This window comes from Bufo bufo, chromosome 1, assembly GCF_905171765.1.
Source record: "Bufo bufo chromosome 1, aBufBuf1.1, whole genome shotgun sequence".
In the NCBI taxonomy this organism is placed as follows: domain Eukaryota; kingdom Metazoa; phylum Chordata; class Amphibia; order Anura; family Bufonidae; genus Bufo; species Bufo bufo.
Genome location: NC_053389.1, coordinates 342,414,834 through 342,438,226, shown reverse-complemented (window position 1 = coordinate 342,438,226; position 23,393 = coordinate 342,414,834). Strand labels below are relative to the sequence as shown.

Below are 23,393 nucleotides of genomic sequence, written 5' to 3'. Positions count from 1 at the left end.
TTTTTACACTGCTCATTTCCATGGTTACGACTACCCTGCAATCCAGCATCGGTGCTTGCACACTATAGTAAAAAGCGCTGGCCTATGTGCGCTCCTATTGTCCTGGCCACCAGAGACACCAGCGGTTTTTTTCTGTAGTGTGCAAGCACGGGCTCCACTGATTGCAGGGCGGTCGTGACCATGGAAACGAGAAGTATATAATGTGATGGAAAAATTTATCAAGTCAGCAAAGTAAGCTGCTTGTGTTTAACTTTCTCTACATGATAAATGCCATTTAACTGAAGTGAGACAACCCCTTTAACCCCTTCAAGACCAAGCCAGTTTTCACCATAACAACAAAGTTTCACTGCCTGCCCTGTGAGAGATCTGAGAAGATCAGATAGACTTGCAGCACGTGAGTCTATCTGACAGGTCTTTTTGTTTTTACTTGCTGTCTGTTGTTGTGGGCAGGATATTACCTCTTCACAGGTTCTGCTCATTTGCTTTTTAGTGGCTCTATTTAAGCCCGCCTCTCACTGCAGACCTTGCTGTTGTTATTTCCTTCTGGAGTTCTAAGCTGGTTGTTAGAGGTTCTCCTGCTTTTTACTCCTCTCAAGCTAAGTCCTCCTGTTTCTACTTTGTGTGTGTGTGTGTGTGTTGTGTCTAAATTTCAGGGAGACGCTGGTCCTTTCACAGTGGAAGGTCTCGGCAGTCTTATCCCCGCTCCCTAATTTAGGGTTTGTGACAGTTTTAACAGGTCTCAGGTTCCGGTGTATGAGTTCTTCCACCATTAAGATTTGCTCATACTGTCAGCAGTCAGGAGAGGCTCGGGGATATCTAGGAGGTTACCATCCCGCTCCTCACTAGCTTTGGGTCCTGGTCTGTGTTACTGTTGTAGTTTGTTTATTTGCTGTTCTTCCTTTCCACACTTACCGTGACATTAACAACCGCCCTTACCGTCATTATTTTCCTTTCTTTGTGCAGATATGGATGCTGTTAATGCGCTAGTTGATCGCATGCAGGGATGATCTTTGGAGGGAGCTGACATCCGTCATTCTGTTGCACGGTTTCTGGATTCTCAGGCGTCTGGTTCAGCCAGTGAGAACCAGATCAACCTTGAACCTAAGGTTGCCCTCCCAGATAGGTTTTCTGGGGGAAATGATAATTTTGTTTGTTTCAGAGAATCTTGTAAATTGTATTTGTCTGCGTCCGATCTCCTCTGCCGACGAGAATCAGAGTGGGGATTATTATTTCTCTGCTGAATGGTGATGCTCAGTCCTGGGCCTTTTCTCTACCGATCGGGTCCCAATCCCTCCGATCAGTGGATACATTTTTCAGAGCCCTGGGCCTTATTTATGATGACCCAGACCAGGTTTCTCTGGCCGAAACTAAGCTGCGTAGCTTGAGTCAGGGAGAATGCACTATCATATGGGGAAACAATCTCTTCTGTTCCTCGGGGTACTGAGTCACTTAAGCTAGTGTCTGGAGATGAGCATATGCAGTTAGGACAGGTCTCATTAAGGCCCTGGTAATAGGAACCTCAAGGTTCAGAGAAAAGAAGGAACTTTTATTAACGTTTGTCCTTTATATTAAACCTCAAGGTGAAAAAGAAAAAAAAAGGTTCTAACTATTAGATCTAGTTCTCTTACTCTTGATAGCGTGAATGGGAAGTCAGCGAAGGTATTTTTGTCTTTTACCTGTAGTTCCCGATTTTCTCCTGCCTGCCATGGTGGCGCTAGACTCTGAAAATATCGAATTAGAAGTATTTGTTGACAGTGGTGCAGGAGTTAACCTTGTTGATTATCAATTTGTTCAGAGTCATTGTTTTAAAACAAGCTCATTAAACAAAGGGATATCTGTGTTTGCTATTGATTCCGCTCCTCTCTCGCAAAAGTGTCTGACTCATATCGTGCAGGATATTCATTTGAGGGTGGGTGATTCTCATGTTGATTTAAATTTTTAGTTTTATGCTGAAGGGTTTGCCTGCTCCTCTAGTGCTAGGTTTATCAGTCAATCCTACCGTAGATTGCCAAGCAAGACAAATCAGTAATTGGAGTGATTTCTGTATGGACAACTGTCTTGGCGCATCACTTTCTGTGGTATCCACTAAGGTGTTACCTATGTTTCTTTCTGATTTTTCGGATGTATTCTCTGAGGGGGGAGATCAGGAGTTACCCCCTCACCGAGAGTATGATTGTCCGGTCAATCTTATTCCCGGAGTTAAATTGCCAAAATCTTGGTTATATAATCTTTCTCAACCCGAAAGAGTATATATCCGAGAGTTTGGCAAAAGCACATATTAGACCATCTAAGTCACCTGTGGCTGCTGGCTTCTTTTTTTGGTCCCTTAGACCATGTTTAGATTTCCAGGAGCTAAATCTTATCACTGTCCGGGATCCTTATCCCCTTCCCTTGATCCCGGATTTATTCCATCAGATTGTTGCAGCCAAGATGTTTTCCAAGTTGGATTTGAGAGGGGTTTATAATGTGATAAGAATCAGGGAGGGGGATGAATGGAAGACTGCTTTTAATACCCCCTGAGGGCCACTTCAAGAACTTGTCATGCCCTTTTGCTCCGGCGGTTCCTGGGTTACTTGCTTTCTTCCTCACGTTTTCGTATGGATCCCAAAAAGGTCTGTGCAGTATTAGACTGGGATCGACCTGAGAATCAGAAAGAGCTGATGCGGTTTTTGGGATTTACTAATTACTACAGAAAATGTATCCTGAATTATTCCACTATTGTCAAGCCTTTGACTGATATGACCAAGAAAGGTGTGGACTTCTCAGTCTGGTCGGAAGAGGCATTTACATGCTTTTTCTGCAATAAAGGAATGTTTTGCTTCTGCTCCCATTCTGCTGCAACCTGATGTGTCTCAACCTTTCATTGTGGAGGTTGACGCGTCGGAAGTGGTAGTCGGAGCAGTGTTGTCGCAGGGTCCCTCTGCTGGCAAATGGAGCCCTTGTGCTTTTTTTTTTTTTCTAAAAAACTGTCTTCTGCCGAAAGAAATTATGATGTTGGTAATAGAGAGTTGCTGGCCATTAAATTGGCCTTGTGAAGAATGGCGCCATTGGTTAGTAGGATCAATTCATCCCATTACAGTAATTACTGACCATAAGAATCTGGCTTACCTGCAATCAGCGAAGCGTCTGGACCCAAGGCAGACCAGATGGTCATTTGGTTTTTACCAGATTTAATTTTGGGGAAGGGGGGGGGGGGCGGGGTTGGGGAGATTCGGAGGATCCTGCTCCGATTTTGGCTGATGGGGTGGTAGCATCTGCCCTTTATCCTAAATTTGGGGCGGAGGTGTTGGGAGCTCAAGGTGAGGCACCTGATTCCTGTCTTCTAGGGAGGTCGTTTGTTCCTTCTGGGCTTCAACACAAGGTGTTCAAAGAGCATCATGATACTGTCCTTGCGGGACACCCTGGGAGCAGATGCACTGTAGATCTTATTTGTCTGAGATTCTGGTGGCCAGGTTTATGTAAAAGTGTGGAGGGCTATGTGGCAGCTTGTGAGACCTGTGCACGTGCCAAGGTGACTGATACTCGGCCTTCAGGATCTCTTCTTCCTTTGTCCATCCCATCCCGTCCTTGGACGTATTTGTCCATGGACTTTATCACTGATTTACCTAGCTCTTCTGGGATTTTGGTGGTGGTAGACCGCTTCAGTAAGATGGCGCACTTTATACCATTATCAGGTTTGCCCAATGCCAAAACTCGCTCAAGTGTTTATTGATAACATTGTGAAATTACACAGCATTCCCTCTGATGTGGTATCTGATAGGGGGACGCAATTTGTTTCCAGGTTCTGGAGGGCGTTCTGTACTCGTCTGGGAGTTCAGTTGTCTTTCTCTTCGGCTTTTCACCTTCAGTCGAACAGACAAACTGAGAGCACTAACCAGAATCTGGAGACTTATTTGAGGTGTTTTGTCTCCAAAAATCAGGAAGAGTGGTCTTCTTCATTTTTGTCTTTGGCTAAGTTTGCCTTGAATAAGCGTAGACAGGAGTCCACTGATAAGTCACAATCTTTTGGTGCATATGGGTTTCACCCTCAGTTTGGTACTTTTTCTGGGACTAAGTCCTCTGGTATACCTGAAGAGGAGAGATCATCTTCCTCATTGTCATCTATCTGGCGGAAGATTCAAATCAATTTTAAAAAAATGGGCGAAAGATATAATCGTATGGCTGACAAGAGACGTATAACTGGTCCGGACCTGTGTGTGGGTGATTTAGTGTAGTTGTCCATTAAGTTGAAGGTACCCTCTTGGAATTTGGGACAAGATTTATTGGTCCTTACAAGATCTCTGCCATTATTAATCCAGTTGCGTTTCGTCTTGAACTTCCGCAGGCTTGGAAGATAATGTGTTTCACAAATCTTTGTTGAAAAACTATGTGGAACCTGCTGAACCATCTCCCTTGCCACCTCCTCCTGTCATGATAGATGGTAATCTGGAGTTTCAGATCTCCAGAATAATTGACTCGTGTATTCTTCGTGGTTTCCTTCAGTACCTTATACATTGGAAGGGTTACGGTCCAGAAGAAAGAATGTGGGTTCTGGCGAATGATGTCAGTAGTCGCCTTCTGAAGGCCTTTCACAGGGCACACCCAGATAAGAAGATCAGATAGACTTGCAGCACGTGAGTCTGACAAGTCTTTGTTTTTCCTTGCTGTCTGTTGTTGTGGGCAGGATCTCACCTCTTCACAGGTTCTGCTCACTTGTTTAGTGGCTCTATTTAAGGCCGCCTCTCACTGCAGACTTTGCGGTTGTTATTTCCTTCTGGAGTTCTAAGCTGGTTGTTAGAGGTTCTCTTGCTTCTTACTCATCTCAAGCGAAGTCCTCCTGCTTATACTTTTGTGTGTGTGTTGTGTCTAGGTCTCGGGGAGACGCTGGTCCCTTCACGGTGGAAGGTCCCAGCAGTCTCATCCCCCCCCCTCCCCGGTCCCTAATTTAGGGTTTGTGACAGTTTCAGCAGGTCTTGGGTTCCGGTGTATGAGTTCTTCCACCTTTTAGGATTTGCTCATACTGTCAGCAGTCAGGGAGAGGCTCGGGGATATATAGGAGGTTACCATCCCCCTCCTCACTAGCTTTGGGTCCTAGTCTGTTACTGTTGTAGTTTGTTTATTTGCTGTTCTTCCTTTCCACACTTACCGTGACACCAAGCCACATTTTGAAAATGTTTCATTTCATGTGGAAAACAATAATTGCTTACCGGTAATTGTTTTTCTCGATACCCATGACGGCACCCATGCGAGGAGGACCTCCCATCTGGGACAGGAAACCTGAGGATTTATTTTTTATTTTTTATATATATAAATGCAGAGAGAAGGATAGGACAAAAGGATGGCTTTTTTAACCCATTTAGCGAAGATTACCCGGGAAACCCTACGGCCTTTCAGTTTACCCTGATATTGAATGAAAAGATTTTTGTCCACTCTCCAGGGAGCGGTAGATTCCAGGTAGAAGATTAAACACCTCCTGACGTCTAGACAGTGGAATTTACTTTCCAACTGGTTGGCTGGATTCGGACAGAAGGAGGGAAGGATTATGTCCTGATTCATATGAAAATTGGAAACCACTTTAGGACGGAAGGAGGGAATGGGTCTAATGATCATTTTATCGTCCAATATGGAAGTGTAGGGCTGGAAGGCAGAAAAAGCCTGGATCTCTGAGACCCTTCTTGCCGAGGTGATAGCTATTAGAAAGGCCAGTTTATAGGAAAGGGTCTCCAAGAATAAATCCTGTAGTGCCTCAAAGGGATGCTGGGAGAGGGCCGTAAGGACTGCATTAAGGTCCCACGGAGGAGTAAGGGGCCGCAATGAGGGATGAATTCTGGAGGCAGCATTCAAAAATCTTTTCACCCAGGGGTGATTGGCTAGCCTATAGTCAAAAAAATAACTTAGTGCTGCCACCTGAACTTTCAAGGTGGAAGCCTTAAGCTTTTTTTCTAAGCCTGCTTGTAGATAGTCTAGAATCCTAGGAATTTCAGGCTCCTTAAGGGGGTCAGGAGAAAAACCCAGAAAGGTGGAGACAACCCCCCAGACTTTCAGATATTTATTGGCCGTGGATTCTTTCCTGCTCTTAAGTAGGGTGGACACCACTTTGCCTGACAGGACCCTATCTAGCCAGATGTTCCTATCAACTTCCATGCCGCCAACTTTAGAGTATCCGGGTCGGGATGGAATAGGGGACCCTGAAAAAGAAGATCCTCCCTTGGTGGTAGAGGGAAGGGAGGGAGGGAGGCTAGCCTCTGGAGAGCTGAAAACCAGGCCCTCTTGGGCCAATATGGATGCTCTTTCCCGAGCTACTTTGTTTAACACCTGCGGAATGAGACAAAACGGAGGGAAGGCATAGCCATTCTCCTGGCTCCAATCTTGAGCCAGAGCATCCACTACTGTCGGGTAGTCTAGATGGTTGAGAGAGAAAAATCTGTTTTCCTGTTGGAACGGGACGCGAAGAGGTCTATCGAAGGGGACCCCAAATACCTGGACTATCTGAGAAAAGGACTTGTGGTTCAGACACCACTCTCCCTGTCTTAAATCTACCCGGCTCAGGAAGTCTGCTATGGGACTGTCCTTCCCTTTCAGGTGGACAGCTGAAAGAAAGAGGCTTCTGTCTTCCGCTACCTTGAAAATATCCTGGAGGAGGAGACGGGACCATTTTGCCCCCTGACGATTTATGTAAGAAACCGTGGTGGAATTTTCTGAGTAAAGGAGCAACTTTTGGTTTCTTAGATTGGGCAGGGCACTGGTTAGGGCCATCTGAATTGCCTTCAGCTCCTTGAAATTGGAAGACTGTCTTCTGGTCGTTAGATCCCATCTCCCCTGCCAACATCTGTTATCTGAGTGTACGCCCCATCCCCAGGGACTGGCGTCTGTTGTTATAATGGTCTGTGTCTGATAAACCCACGGGTTCCCTATCGACAGATAATCTGGGGACATCCACCTTAACAGAGACGCTCTTTCTCTTGAGGACAGATGGAAATTCTGATCTTTCTTGAGTTGTGTTTCTGAATAGGAAAGAATCAGCAAGTCGTCCAAATATGTTACTAGAGAGATGATGTTCACTCTCAGAAATGCAGCGACTTCTGCCACAATCTTAGTAAAGACCCTTGGGGCCTGAGAAACTGTAAAGGAGAGAGCCTTGTACTGGAGATGCCACCATTCCCCTCTTACCCAGACTGCTGTACGAAGGAATTTCCGGGAGTTTGCATGTATAGGGACGTGGTAATAAGCGTCCTCTAAATCCAAGGTCGCCATCCAACATCCCTGGGAAATGAGATACACAGTGGATCTTAAAGTCTCCATCCTGAATCTCTTGTATCTCAGAGACTTGTTCAGAGACTTGAGATTCAGGATGACCCTGAAGGAACCATTGGGTTTCCTTACAAGAAACAAGGGGGAAAAAAATCCCTTGCCTCTCTCTGCACTGGGTACCGCTTCCATTACTCCTTTCTCCAGGAGGGTAAGTACTTCCTTTTCCAGGGCTTCTCTTCTTTCTTTGTTTTGGTTCTACCAGTAAGGATTGGAATTCCAGCCAGAACCCACTTTTTTTTTCACATCCAGAATCCAACCATTTTTTTTTTAATTGTGCTCCAGGCCGGCAGAAAGTAAGCAAGGCTTCTGGCGTCATTGGATTTATCCTTTCCTTCTTTTCACTGGATTTGAAGAGAAAACCTCCCGATTTTCTGGGAAGTCTCTCTTTCTCTTTCTCTTTCTTTCTCGCTCTCTTTTTTTTCTCTCTCTCTCTCTCTCTCTCTCTCTCTCTCTCTTTCTCTTTTTTTTTTCTCTCTCATTTCTAAACCCTGATTGGCGCCCCTCGAAAAAAAGTTTTTTTTCCCCGCAGTAGGAAACCTCTTCTCATTGTCTGAAGCCTTCTCTAGAATATCGTCTAGCAAAGACCCGAACAGCCTACAGCCTTCGCAAGGTAGGGAGAAAAGGCGGGCTTTAGATCAGTGATGACGAACCTATGGCACGCACACTGAATGTAGGCAGGCTATTATGGCTACATGATAAAGTACATGGAGGAAATACCGTACTATATTTGTATTCAGGTTAAATTGCCGTGTTTGCACTTTGCGGTTTTGTGTTGCAGTTTGGGCACTCGGTCTGTAAAAGGTTCGCCATTACTGCTTTAGATCCTTGATTCCCCCCTTCCAGGGTCTTAACCAAACTGCACGCCCGGCAGCATTGGAAAGGGCGGCAGCCCTAGAAAGGATATCATCTGCGGAGGCGTCCGCCAGAAAATCTGCTGCTTTATGGAAAGTCGGGAGGGAAGCTAGTAAGTCCTCCCTAGGGGTCTTATCCCTAATATGGGATTCCAATTGGCCCAACCAGAGCTTTAGGGATCTAGAAACCCACGAGGCTGCAATAGCGGGTCTGAGGCTGGTGGACGCACTTTCCCAAGATCTTCTGAGGTACACGTCCACTTTTTTGTCTAGCGGGTCATTCAGACCTTCCAGATTTTCAAAGGGGAGATCTGCTCTTTTTGCTATTTTAGCTACAGGAGCATCTTCTAAAGGGGCTTTATACCAGACGCTGGTAATTGAATCTTCAAAGGGATATTTACGTTTAACCGAATTGGGAATGACAAATTTCCTATCAGGGTTCTTCCATTCTTTTTTGATCAAAGCCTCGATATTTTTGTGAACGGGGAATGCTCTATGGCATCTGGGTCCTAACCCTTCAAACGCTTGATCAGCCATGGATTTGGGTTCTTTTAAGTCCTCTAGCTGCATCGTGGACTTAACGGCCTTCAACAGGGGTTCCACGTCTTCCAAAGGAAAAAGACTTTCCTGCTGTATCTTGATCAGAGGAAGAAAAGTCAGAGGAGAGCTCCCCTGATTCTATAACTTCTTCCACGTCGGGCAGATCTGAGTCAGATTCCCAGGCTGCGGATTGTTTAACGGGGGTTTTGCGATGCGAATGCCTGAACGCCTTTTAAAGAAGATCTGACCTCAGATTTGACCAAAGCCTTAATAGATTTGGACAGGCTCTGCGATTCTTCCATTACTAATTTCCCAATGCATGTCTGGCAAAGAGGTTTGGCATAGGAGGAAGGTAACGGGACCCTGCATTCCCCACACTCCTTGTGCTTGGACTTCCCTGATGCCTTTTTAGGAACCTTGGGAATCTGCAGTAAACAATAACCCAAAACCGCAAATTAGGGGAAATACGGATCGATCTTACCCTCCAGCGGTTGTCACCCACTCCTTAGGACCAGTACTTGTACTTTGTTAGTTGTAAATTTAAGTCAATATGTTTTACCTTTTATTTAAAAAATAAAAATATTCCAAATTGTATAAGGCATCGGGGATGCCATAGTAACTATCGGCCCCCTGTCACGGCAGCGTAGGGAGCCCGATGGGGTCAGAGAGGGAGCCCCTCCCTCTGTAAACACTGCACATACCGCCATCAACGCTGACCGTGGCATGTGAAGGGCTAATCCACCGGCATTGGCATTTTAAGTGATGGCGGCGGATACAGCAGGGACCAACAAGCTGTCAGTAACAGCCGGGCCTGTGACGTTGATTTTGTCATCATTATGCTGCCATCGATATTGGCATCCCGACTTTTGGATATCACCACCGGCCCATCTATCTAGCCATGAACGGGCACGCAAGTATCGCCTTTTATACCTGCAAAAACCACCTGATACCACTCAACACTGATGTTATATCTTTGTGGATCGGTAATTTTCATAGAGCTGACTAAATAACTAGTATTGTTATGCCATAGACGTCAGGTGTATCTGTATCTTACACCTGGGATGCATCATAGGCATACTGAATTCTGGCTTGGTGGAAACAAATAGGCACAGTCTTACTATACTTGACTGCGGGCTATATACCTAGATATATAATTTGGTATATCCCAGTCTGGCTATAGCTTGAAGCACGAGACATTTGAATGATTCTAGATTACCTCTAAATATCAGTACCTAGACCATATCCATATAACCAATGTCTCCTGCCACAGAAACTGGCTTGATCACTTTACAAATTGATTGATCAGCGTTTTAGCTATTGGCCTATTTTTATCATATGTTCCAATAATTCTCTCTATCATAAAAGAGAAAAATAAAATAAACTTGTGTATATAGTAACATTTGAAGTGCTCAGGTGACTATTTATGGTGACAGGTACTCCTTTGTCAAATATGTCCCCTGATGAGCCTGACACCAACCAGGCGAAACGTGTAGGGACGTTATTGGACATTTGTTTCTTCTAACCTTATATTATTCTTTATATCACTCACATTAATAATCAGGGTGTTGTCTGTCACTAATTCTGGGTATATATATATATATATATATATATATATATATATATATATATATATATATATATATATATATATTTAATATTTTTCTTGTGTAGATTAGCCTAGGCATCCCTATAGGGTCTCCCACTATTATAGGTATCCTCCCCGTGATAGGGTTAAACTAGGGATACTAGGAGGCACGAGAAACGGGATCGCCCCTATCGGGGCGGCTATTCCGTATTTAGGCAGGGCTACTATACTAGGGTCAGAACTAGGGATACTGCTCCCAGTAGGCCCTACAAATACCTGCTAATCAAATTGCAAATACCTTGCAAGGGAACATCAACCTGACCCTAGATTTTGATTTTCTTTTCTTCATTATCAATTTTTTATAATTATAAGGGTGTATTGATTTTTTTATATATAAGCATTAAAAGTTATATTTTAGAATGATGGTATTGCTGTGAAGAATTGTTGATTGGGCAAAGCAAATTAGCTCCATGTTGTCCATTATGTGAGAAGGTACTTGATAGGGTAAATTACTATTAATGGAAAGATCTGCACCTGGTTTTGGCTTACAATAACTGATTGGAAATAACTGACTAAATAACTGAAGTGTAAACTCCGCCTTAATGAGTCACATTAACCACATTGTACGTCAGCACGATGAGCGCTGTGTATACAGCGATATAGAAAGCAGGGACACCTGGAAACTGTCTCTGCCTTCTCTAAGGGTTGCCCTGCTGTCACTGACAGCGGGCAACCCGATCTGCAGCTGCACGATTAGCGTGCAGCTGCGATCTCTGAATGGACGTTCAGAAACATCCATTTAGAGGTAGAAAACCACCTCCCGGATGTTTATAGTCAACGTGCGGACGGGAGGGTGGTTAAAGTTTTGGAATGGCCCAGCCAGAGCCCAGACTTGAATCCTATGGAAAATCTGTGGGGTGATCTGAAGAGGGCTGTGCACAGGAGATGCCCTCGCAATCTGACAGATTTGGAGTGTTTTTGCAAAGAGTGGGCAAATCTTGCCAAGTCAAAATGTGTCATGCTGATAGACTCATACCTAAAAAGACTGAGTGCTGTAATAAAATCAAAAGGTGCTTCAACAAAGTATTAGTTTAAGGGTGTGCACACTTATGCAACCATATTATTTTTATTTTTATATTTTTTTTTTTTTATTCCCTCTACCTAAAAAATTTCAGTTTGTTTTTTCAATTGAGTTGTACAGTTCATAGGTGACATTAAAGTTGGAAACAGTTCTGAAATGATTTATCTTTGTCTCATTTTTTACATCACAGAAACCTGATATTTTAACAGGGGTGTGTAGACTTTTTATATCCACTGTATGTACCTGTCTGGCAGCTCCTGAATTCATTTGTATGGCTGTACATGGGCCACTCAAACCCAGGAACACAGGCGACTCAGGCTGAAAAAGACTTGTGGTCTGCATTGGAGACGGCAGCTTGGAACATGGCTTCTTTCTTTCCTTGGCCACTTGGGGAGAATACTACTGGTGGCAATATAGGGGTCATTACTAGGGGAAATTAAGGTAGCATGGTGAAAGTAGGGCTGGCTCAGTGCTGTTTCCTACATTTCGCTTTTTAAGCCCCCAGCTACATATATTAATTAGGGACAGTTGGAGGAGGACAGAACATGACAGATATTGATGGCCATCACAAAGAGACAGCTTCTCGGGAGGTATTTTGTGCTGTGGTATTTGGTTCTGCGGAGGGATTATATTGTGCTGTAGTGTTGTATTTGGTTCTGTTAGGATGGTGTTTTGTGCTGCACTGTGGTATTTGCGTCTGCTGGGATGGCATTTTGTGGTGCACTATGGTATTGATAACACCTCCTGGGCCCTGCCTAATAGTGTTGCCCCACCTTCTGTCAAAATGGGGCCACTTTTTTAGATTCTTTTTTTTTTTTTTTTTTTTTTTTTTTTGTTCCCAGGACCGCTTTAACCCTTAGGATACCAGCGCCATACATGTACGGCGCAGAAATGCGGGACATAAATCCCAGTGCAGTACAGGTACGGCGTGCTGATTGGGTGGGTGCAGGAGCTGCTCCCGCCCGATCAGAGGCAGGGGTCCGTCTGTCACTGATAGCCGGACCCCTGCTGTATGCGTTGCATTAGTGAAATCATCGATGCTTGAGCATTAACCCTTGCACGGCCGTGGTCAGCGCTGACCACGGCATGTGCGGTATCCTCACGGTTGCCGGTGTCCATGGGGTCCCCGCACTGCTGTGACGTTGACCCCATGGCAGGGAAGGCAGCTCGATGCCTTCCATACACATCGTGGCTGCCTTCCGGGAGAGCCTGTGAGATCCAGTCCCCTGGATCTCACAGGCAAGCAGGCTGTAAGCGTATTACACTGTTAATACACTTACAGCCAATGCATTACTATACAGAAGCATTGTAAAGGGGATCAGACCCCCAAATGTTGAAGTCCCAGAGTGGGACAAAAAATTAAGTAAAAGAAAAGTTAAAAAAATAGTTTTCCCCAAAAAAAAAAAAAAAAGTTTCAAGTAAAAAAAAGCGTCCTTTTCCAAAAATAAAGTAAATTTTATATATATATTTTTTAAATAGGGAAAAAAAGAAAAGTAGACATATTAGGTATTGCCACATCCGTATTGACCGACTCTATAAAAATATCACATGACCTAACTCCTCAGGGGAACACCGTCAAAAAAAGAAAATTAAAAACTGTGCTAAAAAAAAAATTTTTTGGGCACCTTAGATCACTAAAAGTGCAACACCAAGCGATTTAAAAAAGCATATGCCCCCCCAAAATAGTACAAATCACTTCATTCCTCAAAAAATGCGACCCTACCTAAGACAATCTATGGCTCTCAGACAATAGAGACACTAAGATATGATTTATTTATTTTTGCTTCAAAACTGCGATTATTGTGCTAAAGTGAAAAAAATGAAAAGTATACATATTAGATATTGCCGCGTCCGTAACAACCTGCTGTATAAAAATATCACATGATCTAACCTGTCAGATGAACACCTGTAAATAACAAAAAATAAAAACTGCCAAAACAGCTATTTTTGTTACCTTGCCTCACAATTCTTTTTATATAGAGCAACCAAAAATCGTATGTACCCTAAAATAAGAAAACTGCCACATTATCCCGTAGTTTCCAAAATGGGTCACTCTTTTTGAGTTTCTACTCTAGGGGTGCATCAGGGGGTCTTCGAATGGGACATGGTGTCAAAAAACCAGTCCCGCAAAATCTACTTTCCAAAAACCGTATGGCGTTTCTTTCCTTCTGCGCCCTGCGGTGTGCCTATACGGCAGTTTGCCACCACATATGGGGTGTTTCTGAATACTACAGAATCAGGGCAAAAAATATTGAGTTGTGTTTGGCTGTTAACCCTTGCTTGGTTAGCGGATAAAATGGATTAAAATGTAAAATCTGCCAAAAAAGTGAAATTCTGAAATTTCCTCTCCATTTTCCATTAATTTCTGATAGAACACCTAAAGGGTTAACAATGTTTGTAAAATCAGTTTTGAATACCTTGAGGGGTGTAGTTTCTAAAATGGGGTCATTTTTGGGTGGTTTCTATTATGTAAGTCTCACAAAGTGACTTCAGACCTGAACTGGTCCTTAAAAAGTGGGTTTTGGAAATTTTCAGAAAAATTTCAAGATTTGCTTCTAATCCTATGGCATTCACAAAATGATCCAAACATGAAGTAGGGATATGGGGAATGTAAAGTAATAGCAATTACTCCAAAAATAGTTCTCTATTATAAATAATGAGAAATGGAAATTTGCTAATTTTTCTAAATTTTTGGTATTTTTTATAAATAAAAATTTAATTTTTTGACTCAATTTTACCACTGTCATGAAGTGCAATATGTGACTAGAAAACAGTCTTAGGCCTCTTTCACACGGCCGTTTTTTTTTCCCGTTTACTGGCCGTTTTTTGCGGTCCGTATACGGTCCGTATACGGAACCATTGATTTCAATGGGTCCGCAAAAAAAACGGAATGTGTTCCGTATGCATTCCGTTTCCGTTTTTCCGTTTTTCCGTTCCGTTTTAACATAGAACATGTCCTATATTTGGCCGCAAATCACGTTCCGTGGCTCCATTAAAGTCTATGGGTCCGCAAAAAAACGGAATGCATACGGAAGTGCATCCGTATGTCTTCCGTATCCGTTCCGTTTTTTGCGGATCCATCTATTGAAAATGTTATGCCCAGCCCAATTTTTGCTATGAAATTACTGTATACTGTATTTGCCATACGGAAAAACGGAACGAAAACGGAAACACAACGGAAACAAAAAACGGAACAACGGATCCGTTTAAAACGGACCGCAAAACACTGAAAAAGCCATACGGTCGTGTGCAATAGGCCTTAGAATGGCCTGGATAAGTAAAAGCGTTTTAAAATTATTACCACATAAAGTGACACATGTCAGATTAGCAAAAATCGGCCTGGGATTTAAGGTGAAAAGTAGCTCGGTAGTGAAGGGTTTAAAGGGGTTTTCCAAGAGTTTACAACGGATAATCTATCTTCAGCATACAATCAGCTGTTTGAGAAGGCACCAGTGCTCTTGTGAGGCCCCTGGGCCTTCTCAGTGTTCACCAAGCACAGCATTATACACAGTATTGTGGCTGTGCTTGGTGTCGCGCTCAGCCCCATTCATTTCTATTGGGCTGAGCTGTGCCGAGGGCACATGAACAATGAACGTGTCATCACTGGCTACTGCGAGCGCCACTGCCTTCTCAAACAGCTGATTGTTAGGGGTCAGACACCCAGGACCCCCACCCATCAGGTACTAATGACCTACCCAGAGGAATCCCTTATTATAACAGCAAGCTAATTCTCCTGATTGTAGTGAGGGAGGGAGTCATACTGTGGATTTCCCTCCTCCCTTCCTTCCTACTTCACTTTTTAGCAACATGGACCAGTCATGCTGCAGGCCCAGAGTAATTTCATTATCACCTGGAGGTAACATCAGTGTATGATGCTGCCACCTACTGGACAGAATAATTATCTTTTCTAAAACAGATGAAATAATTATTACTATAGGAGGGAAGAGACCACAGGAACAGGTGCGGCTTGCTGCTATTTTGGGCATTCATGTCAGCAAGTTTGGCTGGTATAGAAGTCCGAACCTGCGTTTCAATTCTGGTGGAGGCCCCTACTACCTCCAAACTGGTTGAGGACCCAGTGTGCCCTCTGTTTAATCTGGCCCTGCAATTGTTTAGACTTTTATTTAACCTATAACCTAAATAATTGTCTTGGGGCCTCATGCAGGTGACCATATTTAAGAAGTGTACCTCACAAAACCAGTGTGCTTGAGGCCCATGTTAAACGTTAATTAGCATGGTTTTCTTCTATTTAGCCTTCTTATTCAAGAAGAATAACGGCGCTTTCCCGCTGCATGTGCTGAGGTCCATACATGGCTCTCGCATCTCAATTTCTGCACAAACATTCAGGATATCCATATACAGCATGAGAACCGGCATGAAAATCTATGGAATATGGAAATAAATATAAATATAAATATATGGAAACGTGTGCTCAAACTTCACTTTTGAAGTGCAAAGTGCTGGTGGATGGTACAGTTGTCTGCATGAGGCTGTCAGTATGACATTGAAGGTAATAAAAATTGCACTAATTAAACAAGGCTGTGGTTTTGTAAAATGTTATGCAAATGATTTTGAAAATAGAATCAGATCTTTTATGAGGACTAATTTTCTGTTTTATGGATTACAGTTCACTATGAATTATGAAAATCCTCCACCGTACACCGGGGTTAATCCACCTGGACCTTACCCACCATATGGACCTCCTCAAGGCGCACCTTACCCACCATATGGGCAACCACAAGATGGTTCAGCTCAGTATCCTGGTTATCCACCTGGTCCTGCAGGGTATCAGCCAGGACAGCCCGGCTATCAAGGATATCCTCAGTATGGCTGGCAAGGCGGTCAACCTCCCGCACCAGCATATATGGAAGCTCCAAAAAACACTGGTATGTAAGCAGTCAAATTATAATTGTCCACTTAGGCTGTGTTCACATCTGTGCTGATCACAGAAGTGATGGATCTAGCAGATAACTGACATGAACTGCGCTGGACGGACCCAGTTGACTATTATGGAGTGTCAGGTTTCTGTTCAGGAGTCCGGCATTCTACTGACATAAGGCAAAACAAAGCGGCGTGCTGCTCCATTATGTTTTGATTGGAATCTGTGGAGGAGACCCCTAATGGTGCCCACAATGCAGATGTCGACACAGCCTAACATGCAAACAACATATTAAGTAATGCTATTTGATACTTTCAGTGCATTAATCCCCTTCCTGACATCTGCCATACTGTGCATGGACAGATGGCACAAACATACTGATTTACTGCATTTAAAACCCCTCTCGGTGCATCTCAAGGTTAAACAGGTATATAAAAGGAGTTATATTACATTTCAGAGTTCTGATTACATTTTGACTAGGAAATAGTATTGCTTGCGAGATTATGTGGACAATGGAATATGCTCTGTATTGTGTTGTGTTCTTTACATTGTACTATAAATAATATCCTCATTGTGCTTCCAAAAATGCTGTGCATCCAGCAGGGGCGTTTCTAGGTTAAAACATTCAGGGCCTGGGCCCCTGATGTTTTGTCCCAGACCCCGAATGTCCTGCCTGCCTACTAGATACATCTGTATTGCCATCCACAGGACGGCGATACAATTGAATCTAATGCGATGGAAGAGCTGAAGGACCTGTGGTGACATCACAGGTTATGAGACCAGTAAAACAGTCAGTGGTTGAGAAGAACCTGATATGATGTCACCATCATGTGACCAGTGCAGGAGAGGGCGGCAGTGAAGAGGAGAAGAAGCTGAGGTGTCTGCTACATCAGGAGAGGTAAGTGAAGGGAGAGGCAGAGCAATTCTGGGAGTTGTGGTTATTTAACTGGGACTGTATGTTAGGGCTGAAGGAAGGGATGTTATTTACATGGGACTGTGTGTTGATAGTGGCTGTAGGAGGGAGTGATGTTATTTACATAGGACTGTATGTTGAAGACGGCTGTGGTAGGGGATTATGTTATTTAACTGGGACTGTATGTCGAAGGGGGCTGTAGATAAGGGATGTTATTTACATAAGAATGTATATTGGAGGGGGCAGGAGAGATGGTGTGATGTTATTTACATGGGACTGTATGGTGGAGGCGGGAATATAACAGGGGGCGCTGCCAGGGGACATTATAAGTGTTCTTATTACTACTGAGGGCTCTATAGGAGAGACTTATAGATCCGCCTTATTTCTACTAAGAGTACTATGGGAGGTCTTATTACTACTGAGGGGTCTGTAGATAGCGTTATTACCACTGGGGTAACAATAGGGGGCCTTATTTGTACTGGGGGCTCTGTGAGGGTATTGTGAATACTGGATGGCTCTTCTACTAATGGGGGCACTCTTGGGGAGCAGTATCACAGTTGGGGGCACTGTAGGGGGCAGTATTACTATGGGGGCACAAATTTTTCTTCAGGATAGTATCTGGGGGTATTGGGGGGGGGGGGGGCACAGCGAGCAGCAGTAGAACACTGTTGGGACTCCAGGTTGGGGGATGATGATAGAAATGTGAGGAAGCTAAGATGTCTGTGTGTCAAACTCTGCAGAGACAAGGCAGCTGAGAGAAGTTGTACGGACCGAATGGAGAAGATAATGACAGAGAAGATATGTGCTGCTGTATAGCAAGTACAGCAAAATGCGGTGTGTGGGGGAGAGTGGACGACTTAGAGAACTGGGCCCCATATTCATTGGGGCTTGGGCCCCGGATCTTTTGAGACCCTAGCAATGCCCCTGGCATCCAGTAACCTTAAATAAACATTGCCTTTCAAGCCCGTGAATGGAAAAGTAAAATCTGTGTCTCCATGTCTGCTTTGCAAAGTTAAAAAAATTGATAAGCACATTTTAATTGTTTTTTGAAAAAGTAAAAAAGCTAACATGTTCAAGTACAGTTGGTTACGCTTGGAATCTGAAGGAACGTTTTGAAAATGAAAAGCCAAGAACATTTAAAAGAGATGCTTAAAGTAGCACTCCCACAATAATTTTTATTCTCAGAAATATTAGGACTATAATGTACACTGTACTGAATGTAATATTCTCAATAGTGACTGTATTTGTGAGCTATCCCCTCCCTTCTGATCCTCAGCTGTGTCATGTGACCAGCACTCTAATCTCCAACTGACACAGGACAGGAAGTCAGTTACTTCTCTATTCATTCCAAGGAGACTAAGGGCTCATTAAGACCACTGTATACTTGTATCTGCATCCATTCCACAACGGATGTGGACCCATTCATTTCAGCGGGGCCGCAAAAGATGCTGACATGTTCTATCATAGGTTTGGCCGTTCCAATTCTCAAAATGCGAAATTCACATGGCCGGCATCCGTGTTATGCAAAACAGATATGGTTGTCTGAATGAGCCCTAACAGTGAGGTTCTCATAGGAATACATTGAGAAACTGGCTTTCTGTCCACAAATAAGATCCTGGGTTCATGACGGATGCATGCGGTTGTATTATTGTAATGGAAGCATTTTTGCAGATCCATGACGGATCCATAAAAAACACTAGTGTGAAAGTAGCCTAAAGATTTATACTTTTTACCATAGTTTCCCAAAATTATTTTCCAAACAAATTCAATTCCATCCAAATTAATTTGTGACGAAGCGCGTTAAAAATCTGCTATTTCTCAGCTGCAGGAAGCCTGTATATCGGTGTACACCCCTGTGCATTGCAGAAACATGTATAACTGGTCCACTGTGGTAGTAAAACAGTTACTGTACGTCATTATGGCAGGCATTTGATAGGTGTCAATATTAGAATCAGTTCACACTTCACTTATTTGGTCAGTTACAGAGCCAAAGCTGACCAAATAACTGAAGTGTGAACTCAGCCTTACGGGTCAATGTTAGCGTCCGGAATAAAGAACTTAAAGGGTTTCTGTCACCAGAATTAACCCTATTAAACTGTCTGACATTAACGATTTGCTAATGTCAGCAGACCCTAACTGTACTATATTTATTTATGCTTATGGATGCCCCGGTTACTGCACAATTTTAACTTTGATATGCAAATTAGCCTCTAGGAGCAGGAGGGCGTTGCTCCTGCTCCTAGAGGCTCCGTTCTCCCACCTCAAGTCACGCCCTGCCGTCCTTGATTGACAGGGCCAGGCAGCGTTAGTCTCCTCCTGCCGGCCCTGTGTGCTGGGACTGCGCAGGCGCATGATTTATCCAGCGCACAGGGCCGGCAGGAGAAGACTAGTGCTGGCCCTGTCAATCAAGGACGGCAGGGTGTGACTTAAGGTGGGAGAACGGAGCCTTTAGGAGCAGGAGCAAGAGCTCCTTGAGGCTAATTTGCATATCAAAGTTAAAATTGTTCAGTAACCGTGCCATCCATACGCATAAAAATAGTACAGTTAAACTGGCTGACATTAGCAATGTGATGATGGGAAGGATACACGGCTACCTTCTGCTGAGGTGGTGGAGTTTTGACTGCTGGAGAAGGGGTGCGGGGCACTGGGAGATGCAGCCAGGCTGTACCACTACATTAGTGCCACAGCTTTCCCAGGCCACTTTATGGTGGTGCTGCATGTGCTTATGCAGGGCCGTGGTGCCAACATTGGCACCCTGGCCATGCTTCACAGATTCTACAAACTGCCACGCTGACTTCCTCCCGTGACTGGATGAAAAGTTTGCACACCGGCAAGTATGGCCTTTTCCTCCCACCACTCTGTGCTGACTGCCTGCGGCCTCCGTGAACCGGTGTACCGCTAGTTCTTTCAGGACAGATAGGCTCCTGAGTAGAAGATGGTCTTCTTCAGGCACGTTTGGCTCCAGACCTCACACTGCTAGCTCGTAACCACCTTCCAGCTCCTCTGCTTCCTCACATGCAAGCAGCCACCCTCATCCCCTGATGATGATGTAGCCTCTTCTTAACCCAGCTCCCATGTACAATTGGCTACATCATACACTACTGTCTGTACATCACTGATGTCACCCTCACCAGTCTCAGGGCCGTGTGCCTGTCCACTCTCAACACCTGCTCCCATGCGACTCTCATCATCGCTACTTGCCTCCTCCTCCTCCACATCTTGGCTGGGCAGTAGCTGGCTGACTGTCCTCAATAAGTCCTCGTCCTCGCTGAAAAGCCGTGCAGAGCAGATGGCATACAATACCTGTGAACACAAAATGACAGGTGGTGGTACATTTTGGCCACTGCCAGTTCCCGTAGAAGGGCCTGGCACCTGTCTGTCGGACATACTGTACTGTAACAGTAAGTGTTGGGCCGCAATTTCACCCCTGAAACAAGGATGAATGGACGTACTTATGTTTAAAAGAACATGAACACCTCAAAATGTGTAGTATCTGGTTGCCATTTCACCCCAATTACAGATTAAGGATTGAATTATGTGTGAAAGAATGAGAGCACCCTAAAATCTGTAGTATCAGACCACAATTTCACCTCAATTACACAATTAAGGATTGAATTATGTAAAAAAAAAAGAACGTGTAGTATCAGTAATCTGTAGTATCAGGGTGCAATTTCACTACAGAATCAATAATTAGTGGATGTACTTTTGTATAAAAGAACGTGAACAGCCCAATAATGTGTAGTATCAAGCCGCAGTTTTGCCCCAATTACGCGATTAAGGATTAATGGAGTTATGTATAAAAGATTGTGAACAACCTAAAATCAGTAGTGTTAGAAATCTTTTTAACCCCATTTAGTGTAAGCTGTCCCTGAACTTCTCAAAAGTAATATTTTCTAAATAAAGTGTTAACTAATCACTGTCCCTAGTGCCTGTAACGTCTCTTCCTGCACTAAGTTCACTGTAAAATGGTGGAGACCGGGCAGGATGAGGCTTATTATAGGACTGCGACATCACCGGGGCTGGCTATCTGCTGATTGGCCAGCATTATGAGTAATCCCTTGTTCCCAGGCTTCTTACTTCCTCTTTGTAACATAGGCAGCAACCATTATAGAATAAATCAAATTAGTTACCACAAAGCGCTAGGAAATTCGACTTTGTGACAAATCCACTTGGTTCTTTGATTCGCTTAACACTAGTCATCAATATAAAAAAGACAACACTTTTAAAGAGCCTCTATCAGCATGGTCAACCCTATCAAACCAGACCTACTCTCTGGTAGGGTTTATCATTCTGATTCCTTTTTGTCTGTGCTCTGTATGTTAACCTGTTGGGGACACAGGGCTTACAGGTACGCCCTGATGTCCCGCTTCTTAAGGACACAGGGCGTACCTGTGCGCCCTGTGTATTTCTGATCACCGCCGCACAGCGGGTGGTGATCGGCACTGGGTGCCTGCTGAAATCAATCAGCAGGCACCCTGGGACAATGCCGAGGGGGGTCCTGTGACCCTCCCGCCCCGTATCGGCAATCGCAGCAAATCGCAGGTCAATTCAGACCTGCGGTTTGCTGCGTTTCCGGGTTATTCGGGTCTCTGGTGACCCGATAACCAGGAATAGGATGGTGATCGGTGGTGTGATAATACACCACCAATCGCCATCCTGCAATCCTGAGAGGTGATGGTGACATCACCTCTCAGGATCGCTTCAGATTGGCTGCAGGCGGTTTAACTTACTGCAGCTCTGCCTCCTCCTCCTTTCTGTGTCCGGATCCAGGAAAGAGAGGAGCAGCGTCGTCCAGCTCCAGAGCCCAGCACCCACACTGAGCCACCATAGTGCCATCTGGCACTAAAAAGATGCATAGGGACAGGTTAGGGAAAGCTTAGATAGGTTGGGATAGTCAGGGAAAGTTTAGAAAAAATAAATAAGTTTTATTTTTGCATCACCCTGATCGGGTGTCTGGGGCCCTAGACCCCCCCTAGGGGTGCTGCAGCTTGTCCCCCTGCCCCCCCTTCCGCCCCACACGCACATATTTTTTGGGGCGCAAATATATTTTTTTTTCTTGTGCGTGCGCTGACTGTGGCCGGCACTCTTAGCGTCCGGCCACTGTTAGCGTATCGCCCACCCCACCGCTGATCAGCTACGGATCACTTTCACATTTTTGGGGCTTTTTTTAAAATTTTGTTTTATTTATTTTTTTGTTAGGTTTAGGGCTAAGTACACGAACACCCGTGCCCCCACACACACGCACACTAAATAAAGTTTTCCACACTCGCGCGCACACACACACACACACACACACACACACACACACACACACACACCCCCCTATGGCTTGCCAGACGTTCTCGGCCGAGGAGCCATACACCCTGCTTGCCTCCGACTCAGAGAGCCCCAGTGAGGACGAGGATGACCCCACTTTCCTCTTGTCATCCCCGTCCTCATCATCTAACGATGATGAGCCCTCAAAGCGGCAGAGACGCCGCCAGGCGAAGCAAGGGGACCGCCATGCCAGGGACCCTGTGGCCCACACTAGTACGAGCAGCTCTGGGGCTCGTACTAGTTTTCCGGCCCACCAGATAAGTCCACCTGAGCCCCCTACCGGTGAACTTGTCTGGTGTACGCCAGAGGACTTTGAGCCCATGATTCCTGATTTTGTTGGCCAATCAGGAATCCAGATTCCCACAGTGGGCTTCACTGAATATGACTATTTTAGTCTTTTTTTCAGTCACCACTTTGTGAATCTGATGGTGGAGCAAATGAACTTGTTCGCCCAACAGTTCATTGCTTAACACCCAGGCTCCTTTTTGGTTAGGTCCGATGGCTGGACTCCGGTCAGTGAAGCCGAGATGAGGATGTTTTGGGGGCCTCGTGCTGCTCATGGGCCTAGTAAATAAAAAACTGTGTCAGGCTGTACTGGAGTGGGGACGTCCTCTACCAGACCCCACTTTACAGTACGGCCATGACACGCTCCCATTTTGAGGTCATTCGGAAATGCCTGCATTATGCAGATAATGCAGCATGTCCCCCCTCGATCACTTTGGGGCCAAATTTGTGCAGGCCTATGTACCTGGAAGGGAGGTCGCGGTTGAGGAGTCTCTCATTGCTTTCAATGGGAGACTTTTCCGCCAGTATGTTCCCTCTAAGCGGGCGAGGTATAGCGTGAAGCTGTACAAACTTTGTGAGAGTACCTCAGGGTACACTTACAAGTTTCGTGTGTACGAGAGGCGAGATTCCCGTATTGAACCCCCAGAATGTCC

At 44.6% G+C, this 23,393-nt stretch overlaps 1 protein-coding gene across 1 annotated transcript in view; it reads left to right on the top strand.

The window, feature by feature from the left end:
• Positions 1-23,393, top strand: part of LOC121009484 (cysteine-rich and transmembrane domain-containing protein 1-like) — a 122,028-nt gene that overhangs the window by 80,163 nt on the left and 18,472 nt on the right. Inside the window, exon 2 of the mRNA XM_040442634.1 lies at positions 15,975-16,233. Within this exon, the coding sequence (XP_040298568.1) occupies positions 15,981-16,233 (253 nt within the window). The 5' untranslated portion in view covers positions 15,975-15,980. The remainder of the gene's footprint in view (positions 1-15,974; positions 16,234-23,393) is intronic.